We start from the raw sequence: 16,361 nt of genomic DNA, 5'->3' as shown, positions 1-16,361 counted from the left end.
TGATCGTAGTACCGTTGTTGACAATGACTGACGTTTTGACAACCTGTGCCGTGGTAGACATCGTCAGATTCATCTTCAGAATTTACCTGAAATAACACTGTCCCCGTTAACTTTTAACATCCCAGCACGCATGTCTGTGTCTTTACCGTTTGTTTTGAACCAGAAAAGTCATCCGTCCTTGGGTCTCTGTTACATCTTTTGTACGTACACTTCACCAGTGGCTGATATCATAAAGAGACACAATCTTACATACCATCGCTATGCTGATGACACTCAGCTCTATGTGTCATTTAAATTAGGAAGTGATGATCTTCTCTCCTCAGCTAAATCTAGCATTGAAATATGTGTAGAGGAAATCAATAATTGGATGATTCTTAATGGTCTTGAGCTAAATGAGGAAAAAACTGAGCTGCTTCTACTCAGTTCACGTTATCGGCCCAGTCGTTCATTGGAATTTGTTCGTGCTGGGGGTGAAACTATTCAACCGTCCTCTTCTTTTCGTAATCTTGGAGTGATACTCGATCCCAGTGCTGATATGGAAGACCACATTAAAAAGATGTACAAGACATTTAACTAATATTAGTAAGATAAGAACATATTTGGATCGTGAATCTACTGAAGCAATTATTCAATGCTTTTGTGACTACCAACTTAGATTACTGTAATGCGATTCTATATGCACTACCTTAAGTTCTCTTGAACCGCCTTCAGCTCGGTTCAGAATAGAGCAGCGCGCATCGTAACATTCACAAAGAAACTGATGAACACATAACACCCAGGCTAATAGACTTACATTGGTTGCCTGTTGAATACTGTATTATTTATAAAATTTTATTGCTATAGTATATAAGGCTATAATTGACTTTCACGTTAAGTTATATATCCAATTTGCTCAGTTTTTGTAGCAGCTCCTACTCTTTGCGTTCTTGCTCGAATAAGTTACTTCAAGTCCCGAGGTCTAAGCTAAAGTCTTATGGCGATCGAAGATTTTCTATTGCAGGACCTAAATTATGGAACAGCATACCTGCAAATTTAAGGAATACCAGGAGCCCATCAAATTGGGCTCCTGTCCCTCATAAATTTTAGATATCGTGAAAGTGACTCCCTCTCTTAACCTGATGAACCTGATTGCTGACTGTTGCTGTGGAAATTACGAATCACTGATTTTGGCTGCAAATCGTGTTGACGTCCACCTGCACATAATTTATCTTCAGTCGTGTTTATAAGATCGGAGTTTCTACAGTATTCACGGCTTGTACATTCAATTTTAATTCACGCTCCTTACTGCCTTTTCACTACTTTCATGAAATTTATTAAAATGACCTCCAGGTATTAAAAGCTTTCTCATCTGAAAGTAACCCCTAAAAATCAAGTGTTTGAAAATGAACATCCAGTAAAATGGCCGTAACCCTCCCTCCCCCCCCCCCCAAAAAAAAACCCGGCTTCTCCCTCAGGTAATAAACGACCGGCCCCTTAAGATAGAATTCGTTTAGCGAAAAAAGTAAATTTAGCCCAGATCAGATTCCTTTCACTGCACCACTATGTATCCCATTGTCTTAATATGCTTATCGCCATTATCTGAATTAAGTGTAGCCTCGTTTCCACATGAGTTGCTATTATCAGACCTTCCACCAGTGCCAAATCCAATTCTAGAGTCGCAAGAGACGCAATCGTCTTGGTTGTTACCAATGATACCGATTCTTGCTTTGGATTGACCACTATTATCACCAACAGTATTGAACCCTTCCTTGTTACAGTTGTACTGCAAGGATGCATTAGAACCAATCATCGACTTCCACTTGTCACGACCCAGTGAGGTGTTGCGGTATTGCCCATCAGCGATCAGAGAGTACAAGGAGTTCGCCTGCTTGTTGATGACAATAAACTTGGTCTGGTCGGTGTCATTGATCTTCATACCGAGGCAGATCTTGGAGAAGGATGTGTTCCAGTAGGAGGGAAGTTTGGTCTCTTGTGAGTCAAACCCAGTCTTCCCTCCGTCAAGGTTAAAGGTTTCTTTGTTGCTCCAGAGAGAGGAACTGTATTCAAAAGTTTGCTGTGAGAGAAACAAGTACTTGGCCGTCAAATTAATTGTTCGATAAATTACTTTTGTGTACAACATTACATTCGCGATACCCTCTCCTTATATTCCTAACAATCCACAGTTAAGAACGTTTTTCTATATCTTGTTACTGAATTCATAACTTTACTCAGTCTCTTTCTAGTTCTTATTTTTAACGTATCGCTCAGCGAATTTCGTTATACATTTTTCTTTATGACTGGGGAGCCCAGGCTTCATAAGTTTTCTGGTTTCTTCTGAGCTCCCTTGCCAACTTACAATTTCTATTTGTATTTCCGTATTGTATTATATTTTGGCCAAATAAAAATGAACTGAACTGAACGCAGAATAAGAACGCTTCGCCTGTTTTATTTTGGCGATGGGAGCCTCTGCATGGGTACCTGCACAGACGTCGATTTTGTCGCGCATTTTCCATCAGATCTTCGTTTTTTCAGGCGAGCACGAAATCGTCGCACATTGAGCATTTTTTTTTTTACGTGGTAACGCTACTTAAAGCAAGCGCAGCCCAACCAATGGCGATCTTCGCGTTCGATTTCGTCAGAAACACCCATACAGAGGCTCTGATGTCCCTACTATCTAAGAGCCTGGCACAGGCTACTTCGTACCTTGTTGCCGTCCATCTTCATGACTGGTGTCCATCCTCCATCCCCACATCCAAAATCTCCCATGTGACAGAGAACGGATGTTGGCTTTGAGTCAAGGATAATTGTAATCATCTGAGTTTTGTTTGTCCTAGACAAAGAAGACGCTTTTTGGTTAACAACTACAGTGAAACCTGTATTAGGCGGACACTAGAGCATTCCCAAAGGGTGTCAAAACATGCAGGTTTTTCACTGTTTACTTAAAAAAAAAAAAACAGTTTCACAACCTTGTCTAGTACTAAAGCGTTGGTGTCGTTTACAACCAACTCGAATAAATAAAGACCTTTATGAAAAATGGAAGTAACCTACTCGTCTGGGTTCTCGTGATGCCAGTCTTGACATGACTTGATCGCTGAAAAAAATGATCACATTCACTTGTAGTCCTGCTAGTGTTATGTCCTATATTCAAGCTAAAACAAGGGCACTTTTTCAGTTTCAGTCAACGCTTGTTTTGTTACCTATTTGGCAAGATGCTCCAGTAAAGCCCTCGTTACAAACTAAGGCAGTTGAGATGTCCTTCCCAACCATTTTCTGTTTGAAAAGAAGACCCACTGTCTTCAGTTAGATGTGGGTTCATACTATTATATAAAAATACGTTTGACCATCATAGAATAATGGCCAAATAAATTGTCTACAAATAAATTGTCAATGTCCACAAAAACAGATTATAATTAGTCCATCAGATTTAGAAACTCGCGGAAAATGCAAGGTTGGCTGAAAGCTTTTGGTGTAGAGCCTAATAGCCGGAACACAAGATGGCGAACCCAAAACTTAAAAATGGCCACAGCTATGCATTGGACATATATACCCTTCAGGAGCCTATACTTCATAAGAAAGAAAACGAAAAATCACAAGAAAAACTTTGAAGTTTCAGACTTAGCCTAGATCAGGCTTCTTAGAGGAGAAGAGGGGCGAATAGCAGGCTGTTCACACCATTATTCGCTTTTTTCTTTCTACTAAGGAACCTGATTCCAGGCCGATCCACATTTGAGGCTAAGAAATTAAACGCCAAATGCTACTTACCAGTTTCACAGGGTAGAAGGTTCATTAAATTGGTAATCTGTCAACAGTTTAACTTTCTTTGTACCACTGAAACATTTGCCAGATACAGACAAATATGTGATTTTGCTTCAAACAATACACATCTTTCCCTGTTAGCAGAGGCGTAGAGTTTCCCTGCATGGAATTCGGGATTCCAGGTGCTAGCACGGAATACACCTCTTTCACTATTCTATATTTATTAAAAGGGACAAAAAAAATAAGAATTTACCTACTAGTTCGCATTTTCCCCCACTCCATTGCAGATTGCATGAGCAAGCGAAAGCTTCTTTTTCTTTGTCGAACAAACAAGAACCTCTGTTGAGGCATCCAGCCATCAGACAACCCTGCAGAAAATCACATTTTACATGGGTAAGCAAAAGTTGTTTTCCATCGACTTCCTGCAGCTTTTTACACTAGCAAATGTTTTAGGGAAAAAACGTTCGAATTCATGTCATCCTTGCAGTACGTACTGATCTCTCAAGATACTTTTTAAGGCGCAGTGAAATTAGAAACCAAAATAGAATTTCCATGTATTACAAACTCGACGGCCTCTCCTTGTATTTTTTAATTGCACTGTCATTTTTCTTAACTGTAATTTAAAAACAAGTAAACCAACTGAAGGCAATAATACATAGCCGTCAATAACATTAAAAAATTGTCCGGCGGATTGAAACTGGTAGCAAAAGGCAGTGAACATGACTGGCTCCAATACAAGACATATCCCCGCTTTGGATGCCATTTTTGATAAATGCATCCTAATAAAACTCAACTTTACTGTTTTTTGCAACAGAACAGATGTATATTAGTTAAAAATTTAGTTGAACGCAGTTCTTAATTACATCGCGTACGTTGTTGACAAACCTCTCTTCGACTCACCTTAAGAAACATTGAAAACGTTGTGCCCGTATTATCAGTGAGCTTGGTGTCATCATCTGCAGTTATTGAAAACTCGTGCTTGTTCAGTTCACAATTGCCTGAGGACTCTTTAAAGTTAGAAGAAGTACACAAAGAATGCCTTAAACAAGCTTGACTGCATGCCATTCCATCCGTAGAATCGATTCTCTTTACAGCATAGCCATGTAAACGTTTGTTCTCTCGGGCTATTATGTAGGAAGATCTAGATTCTTCTTCGGCCGCCAAAACTGCTGCAAAGATGAAGCAGAATATGAGTGAGCAAATTATTTTATCCGGCCACCTCTGCAATCTCATAGCGCCGTTTTCATCAACAGGGTGTGTGTGTGTAACAGAGCGATAAAAGCGAAGTTTTCTCATGTAGAATTTGCAAGGAACCCTAATATAGTAATTGTTAATAATATCATGCTAAATTTATTAATAAATTTGAGCTCGATTGACTTGTGCGTTGTCAGTGACGTGTTCTGTCAAAAGCAAAGATAGCGTAAATGATCTAATAGACGGTCACTCTCAAATAAAGTTTGTATTAGACTTCCCTAAATGCGCACTGTCTAATTTCGTAGCTGAAAGGAATTAAGCTTTATTCCGATGTAATGCTGCTCGTAACGTAATATTCTAAAGTAAAGTTTCCACAATTGTAGCGTTTGTTAAAAAAAAAAAATTTCAAAATGTCGAGCCTTAAAAATTACGAAATATCACTCGAACACTAAAACGTTATCATAAATACACATTGCCAGATAGTTACAATTTAATGACGAAAATTTATAAATGGTTGTGGTGTCCAAACAAAAAAATTAAGCAGGTGAAAACTCATTGATAGTTTCAAACTGAGAGAGTATGTGTCGATTCATAAGTTGCTTATTTCAACTATCCATGGATATCAGGATGGAATGTATTAGTATATTATATAACCACCATTTAAATACCAGGTAAGCGTTCGCGCGAAAACATGATATCTTCACATGTGAAAATATAAACATGTTATCTTCACACGTGAAATATCACCGTTACTATGGCTACATAATAAATCGCGCCTTTCACAGAAAAAAATATTTAAAAGTGAAACGGTTTGGTAATTCACTGGTGTTTATATAATAAATAGAACATTGCATGGCCGCTTGAAAAAAAATATTTACAGTAAATAATCTGGAACTAAGCCATCTAATTTAACGGAACTATGTTTACAGACTGATCATTGCATTTCACTTGTTATCCCTTGCTGCTGCATATATCTAGGATATTACATGGCCGCTTGGAAATACGAAATTTCTCTTCGAGTGTTGAAATATCCTCTATATATTCAGCAACGAGAGATAATAAGTGCGTTGATCAGTCTGTAAAAATAGTTGCGTATAACAATTAGATGGCTTGGCTCCAGATTATTTAGGTAAATATTTTTTTAAACGTTCAGCAGTTCACAACAAGAACACAAGGGGATGTAACAATTTTGTGGTCCCCCGATGTAGACTGTCAATGGGACAAAGGGTATTTTATTTTCGGGGTCCAAGGGAATGGAATGGGCTAGCTGACAATATTAAGAACACTATAAAGATATTGATAGTTTTAAGCGGACACTTTCATACGAAATAAATTGATTTGGATGTATTTTGAATTTAATTAAACTACTGTAAATAAGTTTTCTTTTCTTAATTACCATTATAATGTAATAGTTAACATTGTGACTGAAAAGCCGCCTGTTGAAGGGAGTCTCAATAAACTATGTTTGTGACTGGTATGTAATTAGCAAAGGAACGTTACTCAAATTAACGGATTGTCACACGCGGGAAACGTCAGAATTGAAATCCCTTGAAAAGAAGTCCTAACTTAACTTAAACAATGCTTACTATTTTTTGCAAGAAATGTGTCTTCCTTTGTGTTTCTAATACCAAATTTAACCTCTTGATTAATCCATACTGAAACTTTGTTTGTTTATCGGTCTCGGCGACATGCGTTCAAATATCACCCAAAAAGTGACTTGAAGAGAAAGGCAGAGAAGAAGGAAAATTGTCTGAGCACATGCAGAAAGGTTATTAAGTGTTTACGTTTATAAAACATAATTTAGATTTCGCTTCAAGTTTTTTTTCACTCTCGTCCTCGTACTCATACTTTCTAACACCAAAGAATTATATTTTGGTTAATTGTATTACCCCGTTTTCTTGCCGTCAAAATTGTTTGAAAACTGAGGAGTCTCTTAAAATCCTTGAGCAGCGGAATAGCTTTACGCAAGAAATCGTGGCTGAAGTGCAGCATTTTGAAAAATTTACTGACAGCGGGTACCAGGTATAAACTCACGAAAAGACTCGAAAAGGAAAGAGCGTTTAATACAATTTTATGCGGCAAAGCTAAAACCAGTTTCACCCTTTCTAAAGACAGATATTCGGGCCGCTCTTGCAAAAGGATGTTTAGAGTTTTTCAGCAACTAAAATCCTCCATAAAACGTAAAATTAGGCATTTTCACGTCGCAGTCGTGCAGTGACGGCAAAGAAATGTACACAAAAGCGTGTGCACCTGCAAACTTGTTGTTTTGCTCAATAAACCTATGGTTCAGTTTTTTTTTTTGACGTTATCGTTGCTGTCGCCGTCGTCGTTGCTAAAACTCTCTATTATCTTCGCTAGCTAAGACACCTGATACCGCTAGATAATTTGTATTGAAAATTATTTGTCGACCACTGTTGATTTTTAAATGTTTATTTAAAATGAACCATATCGTTGAATTAAATCGCCTGGGTTAACTTGACGGTTTTACGTACTGTTTTAAAAACGAGCAGGAGTGTATTATCAGGTCTGGTCTAAAAACTCGATGCGAAGCCGAGAGTTTTTACACCTGATAAGACACTCCCGCGAGGTTTTTGAACGGCTTCAAAATCTCTGATATAATTTAACTCATTCTTGCACTAATATTTCGATTTGGGGTAATTTTGGTCTTATAAAAAATTGGACGCAAGTTTAGTTGCGTCTTTATCTTCAAAGACCTTTCTGTAAATGGTGGCCTATCCAAGAAGTACAGATTTTGTATAGTTCTTACCCCCTGTTTAGAATTCCTATTTCCTTTAAGTGCCTTTTTTTTAAAAGTTCTTTGGTATCGCTCCCAAAGTTATAGTTTTATTATTATTAGTATTATTACTATTACTATTACTTTGCCAGTGATAAAAATGTTTTTGGATCTTAATCCAAAAAATGTCAGCTGAGAATCAGCATAACAAAGAAAAACCTAGAGGAAAACGATAATCGTAACTGTTCAGCTTCCGAGATAGGATTTTGAGTTGGATTTCGAGTTGGATTTTCGACTGAGGATTTCGATTTGGATTTTCGAGTAAGGATGTAGAGTTGTTTTTTTCGAGATGGTTACTAGTAATCCAGCTGCAACTTAACTTATGGTTAAATCAACAACATTCTGTATGAAAAAAACAAAAAACAGCCATACGGCAGGATACACAGCATTAAGCTTCCTCATTCACGTAAGACCCCATCTCTTCGCTGAAAGTAAATTTTGTAAAAATCCCCCCCCCCCCCCCCTAGTTTTTAATTATTACTTATTAAACGAGACAATACATGTATCGGTTATGAATGCCGGAAGCATGTGTGGCAATTCGTTTTGCTTATAAATGGCTCCATAACTTTGTGAAAGCACTAGTCATGATAAAATTTAAAAAAATGCAAACTGTTTTGATGCCTTTTGGTGGCAGTTTGGAACCACTAAAACACCTATTACTTAGATGTCAATAAAACAGCCTGTGTGTGCAATGGGGGAAAACTGAACACAAGAAACCATCCTCGCCTTCTTTTTTAAAGTCATCATCACTGCCATATTCAAGGTCTTTCCTGGTGGGGCTTGATGTTAAATCAATGACCATCTGTAAAAATACAGCTAATCCGTAGAATTTTTGCTTCTACGAAGAATATTGGACCAGCAGTATTTGTTTCACCAGGGAACAGATTTTTAGCTCCTGGGATTAGGGATTGTTACTCTGGATCTGTGATCAGAATTGACAATTTATTGGAAACAGTCCGCCAAAAATATTTTAACTCGAAAATCCAACTCGAAATCCAACTCGAAATCCTAACTCGGCGGCAACCTCAAACGTGAACAACATGAGTTAAAATGGCTCGGGATGAACTAATTATAGTTCATGTCAACCGCAAATAGAGCCACTTAGCAGGTTAACAGACAAGCATAAAGGATTTCTGGATCATTTTACGTTTCTGGGAAACCGCCCTCCTACCCCCCCTCCCCTAAGCCAACATTTCGCCCTGAGTAGGATGTAAGTGTTAATGTTGGTTTAGGGGAGGGGTAGGTGGGCAGTCTCAAGCATTTAAAGAGGCTGTGTCACGGCTGTCTAGTTTATTGTGTTTATAATGCAAGTTGCGCGTCCTTATTCATTAACTAACATGAGAAATAACCTGTGAATGGTAGATAAGGCCTCTTGTCAAATAAATGTCTCCTAAGCATTATATCGATCGTTACAATCAACAAAAATGACTTTTGAAAAACTGTTGGGTTAACGGGTCAGATTCAAAAACCACAACTGTAATCCGTTTCAGTCTTTTTTAAGATTCACTTCCCGTGCTTTCTTTTGTATTTGCTGTCTCATTTATACCTTCTTCTACTGAACTTTTTGAGCGGTTATTTTAATGTTTCATTCAATTTGGTGGCAGTTCTCTCTGTCTGAATTTTGTTTAATTTCATGACACAGCTCCTTAAAGATTGCAGGTAAGGCTGTCGTAGACATTGAATATCTTGAAAGACATTGAATGTCTTGAACAAGTCAAGGAAGTTTTAGATAATGATAATCTTCTTGTGTGAAAACGTCTTGGCGAAACTCGGAGTCAAAGCCTGTAGAAAGGACAATTAAAAGTTCACGAAAATGCGGAGAGCATTTTACCGTAAAAGATCTAACAGACGCCCACTCTCAAATGCGTTTATTTTAATTTGTATCAGCCGCCCCTCTCTGATAGACGCCCCCATGACAATTACTCCAAAATACTAGGAATAAGCAAAAAGGGGCACTGAAAATCATTCAATTTATTCAGTTCCTTGCTTTATTAACAAGGGTCTGCGCATTGCATTTTGCTCATTCTGTGTTTAATTTAGGGTAAGGATTTACTAACGATGATAACACCATAACCCGAAGCGAGGATTCTGACATCGATGTAAAGATTCGAAAGAGCGCCTGATATCGATCGCTATATGGATACCCTAGACGTAAAATTGATGGACACAAAAATTCAGCTATTTTTAAACTCTCTTGATATTATCGCCGAAAGCATCTTTGAAAATTTTGTTGAGCTTGCAACTTTTATGACAATAAACGCCTCTTTTGGGTCCCAAAAATTCAAAAAAGGTCCCGGCGGGCGTCCAAAAAGAGCGCAGTCAATAAGATTTAGCAAAGAAAACTCATGATTAAACTGGGATTGTGTTTCAGATTTTCCAAATTCACTCTTGAATGGAAAATAAAGTAGCAATAGAACCCAAAAAATAACACGACATTTTACCTGGCAGAAAAGTACGTGGATGGAAACCATCCACACAACTGCATCCTATGCTTCCCAAGGGATATACTTCCAAAGCAAAATCACTCTAGGAATTTATTAGCTAAAATATTATCTCGTGAATCAAATTCGGTTTCCAAGTATCATTTGAGTGCGTGGTTCAACCTCCAATTCAGTCTCCTCTGGAACCGATTGATCACAATTTGAGAAATATCATCCCAATTTGAAACCTTTCCCAACCCACTTTATGACTAATTTAAGCCTATGAGTACATTTAAGCCAACGAGTACGTTTATAATTACCGATACAGGACGGTCCTTATTTTATTTTCATTACTACAGTAGTCTGGAATTTGTAAACTCTTCAAGGACGCTTATTTAAAAGAACTTGGAAAAGAGGCCATGTATAGAAGCTAGTACTCGCATCATCAACTTCGTTCTTTTCAAATACTGATCTAAAATTAAACAACAACAATGACAAAAAATAGTAAAACCTGAACACTCACATACAGTCTCAAAATGAGATAGTTTTGTTAACGCGTACTAACTTTGAGAAGCAACTGAGAGAAACAAAGCCAATGATTTTTATCTTGGTTTCCCAGTGTATCCTTTATTTCTAACAAAAAGGGTTATATGCCTCAGTTTAATGTATAATGGTTACTTATTTTCTTTTGTTTATCCTCAAACAAAATGACCAGCATCTAGAGTTAAGTTAAGCTAGCTTTTCGTGTTTGGCGCCAAGGCAAATTAACCCAAAGCAGTTTCTTTTTACTGCACCAAAATATATCCCATTGCCTTAATACCTGGAAACCACTTAGCCTCGTTTCCACATGAGCTGCTATTATCAGGATATCCTCCAGTACCAAATCCAATTCTAGAGTCACCCAAGGCGCAACTGTCTTGGTCGTTACTAATGATCCCGATTCTTGCTTTGGATTTAAAAGGATAATCGTGACTAACAACATTGGACCCTTCTTTGTTACAGTTGTACTGCAAGGAGGCCTCAGAACCAATGAGCAACTTCCACGTGTCACGACCCAGTGAGGTGGCGCGGTATTGCCCATCAGCGATCAGAGAGTACGAGGAGTTCGCCTGTTGGTTGATGACAATAAACCTGATCTGTTGGCCGATCTTGGAGAAGGAAGTGTTCCAGTAGGAGGGCAGTTTAGTCTCTTGTGAGTCAAACCCAGTCTTCCCTCCGTCAAGGTTAAAGATTTCTTTGTTTCTCCAAAAGGCTGTTTCGTAATGAAATGTTTGCTGTGGTAGAAAGGAGGAAGAAATAGGATAGATGTCCATTAAAAAGAAAAGTTGAAATCAAAGGTTTCTTTTTTCTTCCAAAGACAACATCCTTACCGGAGAAGAAGAAAAAAAGATTTTGCAATGAAAGATCCATTACAATGAAAAGAATATCCGCAACGTCCTCGCTTCTCCAGCTTTATAAAATAAAATTAGCCAGAGCTTGCGAAATGGTGTTAATGGTCACCGATAGAATCGCAAATACAGAGACCAGGCTTCCGTGTTTTGATGAAAACCTTCACATCGTCTGACAGAAAGGGCGGATGACCTTTACTACTGACCGAGATATTCCAGAACGGCTTAAAGATGTTCTTAATACTTAAATCTTTCAGATCCAGGGACTTGGCATGTACGCACGAGAAGAAAAGTTAGCCGGCGACGAAGGCGAAGAAAACCTGGAGGGCTGGGGTTATGCTCTCCCAGAAAATTTTGCAATTTGACGTCATTAGTATGGAATTTCTGTCGCTGAGGTGCAGACGTTCCTCCTGATGAAACGTCCCTAGCGACGAGGAGCAAGGGAAAACGGCTGTATTTGCAGGCTAGGATAATTGAAAATTACCGCTGACAGAGGCAAACCTGTAATTAATTATTAATAACACATTTTTTTCCACTCTCGTCGCCAAACTAAGGGAAAACGTTCACAAATGTCTTACCTTGTTGCCGTCCATTTTCATGACCGGTGTCCATCCTCCATCTCCGCATCCAAAATTTCCAAAGTGACAGAGAACTGAAACTAGTTTGGAGTCAAGGAGGAGAGTGACCAACTGAGTCACGTTCAACCTGTACAAAATGAAAGAAAACCGTAAACACCCATAAAACGGCAATAAATCGGCCCGTGGACCACATAGGAGAGACGTAACACACATTTTAAGTAAGGTAAGCGGTTTAGTCTGATTAGTATCTCATGTAAGACTCCATATTATGTCCCCAATATATATAGAAATTTCCATGTGTTTCTATGTATTCTCCTGTTTTCTCTATGTTTCCCTTGTTTCCTCATGTTTTTCTATGTTTTCCCCTGATTCTCCCTGTTTTTCCGTGTTTTTCTATGTTTTCCCCTGATTCTCCCTGTTTTCCCATGTTTTCCTATGTTTTCCCCTGATTCTCCCTGTTTTTCCGTGTTTTTCTATGTTTTCCCCTGATTCTCCCTGTTTTCCCGTGTTTTTGTACGTTTTCCCCTATTTTCCCATGTTTTTCTATGTTTTTCCTTGATTCTCCCTGTTTTCCCGTGGTTTTCTACGTTTTCCCCTGTTTTCCCGTGTTTTTCTACGTTTTCCCCTGTTTTCTCGAGTTATTCTATGTTTCCCCCTGATTCTCCCTGTTTTTCCGTGTTTATCTATGTTTTCCTCTGATTTTACGCTTGGGCCACCTGTGGTGCGATTTCGGGGAAATGTTTGCCGTGTAGACGACAGGCAGCGTCAGCCGGGGAGAATAATAAGGCGAGGAAATGGGCGAGTAAAATAATGGGGAAGGAATTTCCCCGAAATTTCACAAGTGAGTCTGCTCGTAGGCTAGTAGGAAATTAAAATGCCTCATCTTTCAGCTAGAGATGGTACGTGGAGGGATACGATAGGAAATTTGGGTGGGCTAGTCGCGCATCTTCCTATTTCAAACCATTCTTAAAAGATGAACAGTAAAAGAGACGACCTTGGTTCTAGTAGAGAAAGCTGTAGACAGGACAAACCTTTACCCTATTTCAGACCCAAAAATTTCGATAGTCGCATAAACAAAACAACTTTCTTTAATTTACCAAACATTTTTTGATGGTAGTTGTCATCTTCAGAATTACATATTGTACTATGTGAAATCGCCGTTGAATTTAAATCGCGTGCGATGTAACAGCTTAGTATCCATTACACAAACTAATACGTTACTAGACAAAGTTTTACTTACGCTAACACACTCATTACAATTTTGATTTTATTACAATTTAAGACAGGAATTGTTAAATACACAGTATTGGATAGATAATATTAAATACAGGATGTCGACTTAACCGAGTTATATCTACTTTGCAATAAATTTAAAATGATGTTAATTTTTGAAGAAATTCAGATAAACACTTCAGACAGCGTTTATCAAAAACCTCCCCCTTTAAGAACGTGCATTGTTTGGGATGATTTCCAAGGAAATAAGGAAATAAAAAGACTGAGACAAGCAACGATACTTTAATAACGAGAAAAAACAAGATGCTGATTGCCAGCTGCCTAATCTGGAGTTAAACCGTTGGGAGTTAATATTAAAATATTGTAACTGCATGTCATAAGAATTCCATGCGCTTGCATTGCTTTCGAGGCGAACTGGATCTGGTTTCGGAGCGAACATGAAGGCCGAAGAAGACGCCAGTGAGTGGACGCGAAATTCGATAGTAACGAGATCTAGAGGAGCTATTGAATTAAAACCGCATAAACCCATTGTGGTTCGAAAGCAAACCAGAATAATAAGCTTCAATCGAGTGAACCATCTATTTCTCAGCTCTATCAGTTTCTTTCTTTTTTTCTTAGACTCCTGCGGGCAAAAAATGGATAGCGCTCGAGAAGCAACCTTTTAATTCTCATTACTGTGGTAAAATTATTTTGCAAGCTTAATTTCAGATTAAAACAATTGTTATTTAATTTTCTCACCAGTTTATCACTAGAGTTTCTTTAAAAGTTGATTAACTCAACAGTTGCAGCTTGGTATAAATTTATAGAATCAAAAGCTTACAACCCACTATTCCACATTCTTTATGTGGCTTATCCATTATCAACTCCTTTATATTACATATTGGGCTTATTATGTTTAACGTTATATACATTAACCAAATACCATTCACGTTAAACGCAAAGCAAATCTCTACCCTCTACCCTCAAGGCAACCAAGACCACAGTTGAGGATCGAGAATGAAAAGTTACAAGATCGGGTAACACTACGTGGAGTTAACGAAGTTGATGCACGTTCGGCAAGTGTACGGAATCGCGCGATCGAAAGCGTATTAGTCATGGAAATAAAGGTTACTAAAGCACTCTATAAATAACAAAGCATAAAATAATTGATAGCGGCGACGGAAGGTTAACAAGAGCGCAAAAACATTCATGTGAATACTTAGTGTTAAAGCGAAGATACACCTTTAAACAAGTCGGTATAAATTTGGTTTACAACATCATGGTGACAGCTACATTCCGTTTAGAGATTTACAGGAGGTCGGTTTTGCGCGAAGCTCGCAAAGACATTTAAGTGTTTGCTATAGCGCGCGTTCGAAGTAATCAGTAGTAAGTTTATAATGAAGATTAACGTAAGCCGAAGTAGTCAATGATAGTGGTCGAAAGTTACCGAAAGTACCCCGAAGGATTGCGAGGGTGTTCATTCACAAGTTGGCGATAGCGCGCGTTCCAAGTAATGGTATAAGTCTCTATGAAGATTGACGCCAGTCGAGGTAGTCAATGATAGTGGTCGAAAGTTACCTAACGTACCCCCGAAAGATGGCGAGAGTTTACGATAGCGCCGGTTCTTTGAAATGGCAAGTAAACATGAAGATTTAACGCAGCCCGAAGAAGTCAACGATAGTGGTCAAAAGTTGCCGAAAGTAACCCTGAAAAATGGGGACAGTGTTCATTTCACTGAACGCAATTTTGTAACGGCATTTTTACGCGAAATTCGATAGTAACGAGATCTAGAGGAGCTACTGAATTAAAACCGCATAAACCCATTGTGGTTCGAAAGCAAACCAGAAAAATAAGCTTCAATCGAGTAAATCATCTATTTCTCAGCTACCTGCGGGCACAAAATGGATAGCGCTCGAGAAGCAACCTTTTAATTCTCATTACTGCGGTAAAATTATTTTTCAAGCTTAAATTCAGATTAAAACAATTTTTATTTAATTTTCCCACCAGTTTATCACTGCAGTTTCTTTAAAAGTCAATCCCTTGATTAACTCAACAGTTGCAGCTTGGTATAAATTTATAGAATCAATAGCTTACAACCCACTATTCCACATTCTTTATGTGGCTTATCCATTATCAACTCCTTTACATTACATATTGGGCTTATTATGTATAACGTTATATACATTAACCAAAACTAAAGCACTCTATACACAACAAAGCATAAAATAATTGATAACGGCGACGGAAGGTTAACAAGAGCGCAAAAACATTCATGTAAATACATAGTGTTAAAAAGAAGATACACCTTTAAACAAGTCGGTATAAATTTGGTTTAAAACATTATGGTGAAAGCTAGAGGCCCTTTTTAGATTTACAGGAGGCCGGTTTTGCGCGAAGCTCGCAAAGACATTTAAGTGTTTGCTATAGCGCGCGATCGAAGTAATCAGTAGTAAGTTTATAATGAATATTAACGCAAGCCGAAGTAGTCAACAATAGTGGTCGAAAGTTACCGAAAGTACCCCGAAGGATTGCGAGGGTGCTCATTAACATTATAGTGTTCACAAGTTGGCGATAGCGCGCGTTCCAAGTAATGGTATAAGTCTCTATGAAGACTGACGCAAGCCGAAGTAGTCAATGATAGTGGTCGAAAGTTACCGAAAGTACCCCGAAGAATTGCGAGGGTGTTCATTAACATTTTAGTGTTCACAAGTTGGCGATAGCGCGCGTTCCAAGTAATGGTAGTCATAAGGTTCTATGAAGACTGACGCAAGTCGAAGTAGTCAATGATAGTGGTCGAAAGTTACCGAAAGTACCCCGAAGGATGGCAAGAGTATTCATTTTGACAAAGGCATATAGCCATTTACGTTAGCGCCGGTTCGTAGAAATGGTAAGTAAACATGAAGACTTAACGCAGGCCGAAGAAGTCAACGATAGTGGTCAAAAGTTGCCGAAAGTATCCCCGAAAGATGGGGACAGTGTTCATTTCAATGAACGCAATTTTGTAAAGGCATTACTGTAAGTGTTTACCATAGCGCGTGTT

General features: G+C 38.4%; 2 protein-coding genes across 2 annotated transcripts in view; both read right to left on the bottom strand.

Annotated features, from left to right (window-relative positions):
- LOC140943093 (uncharacterized) overlaps positions 1-16,361 on the bottom strand; it is a 155,732-nt gene that overhangs the window by 61,751 nt on the left and 77,620 nt on the right. The window lies entirely within an intron of this gene.
- On the bottom strand, positions 1,511-13,363 carry LOC140943346 (uncharacterized). Its single transcript, XM_073392427.1, has 7 exons — positions 13,350-13,363; positions 12,110-12,236; positions 10,964-11,417; positions 4,636-4,904; positions 3,989-4,103; positions 2,683-2,738; positions 1,511-2,053 (listed from the first exon to the last, which is right to left on the bottom strand). The coding sequence occupies exons 1-7, from the start codon at positions 13,361-13,363 to the stop codon at positions 1,529-1,531; spliced, it is 1,560 nt and encodes a 519-aa protein (XP_073248528.1). The 3' UTR covers positions 1,511-1,528.

This window comes from Porites lutea, chromosome 7 (assembly GCF_958299795.1).
Source record: "Porites lutea chromosome 7, jaPorLute2.1, whole genome shotgun sequence".
Classification (NCBI taxonomy): domain Eukaryota; kingdom Metazoa; phylum Cnidaria; class Anthozoa; order Scleractinia; family Poritidae; genus Porites; species Porites lutea.
The sequence above is the reverse complement of the archived record's forward strand: the minus strand, read 5'-3'. Positions and strand labels throughout refer to the sequence as shown.

Excerpts from the sequence above, each read along its gene's own strand:
- LOC140943346 (XM_073392427.1), bottom strand. Across the intron at positions 4,905-10,963 it reads CGAGGCTAAGTGGTTTCCAG|CAGTTTTGGCGGCCGAAGAA; the intron begins GTATTAAGGCAA and ends TCATCTTTGCAG. Across the intron at positions 2,054-2,682 it reads TGAAGATGGACGGCAACAAG|CAAACTTTTGAATACAGTTC; the intron begins GTACGAAGTAGC and ends TTTCTCTCACAG.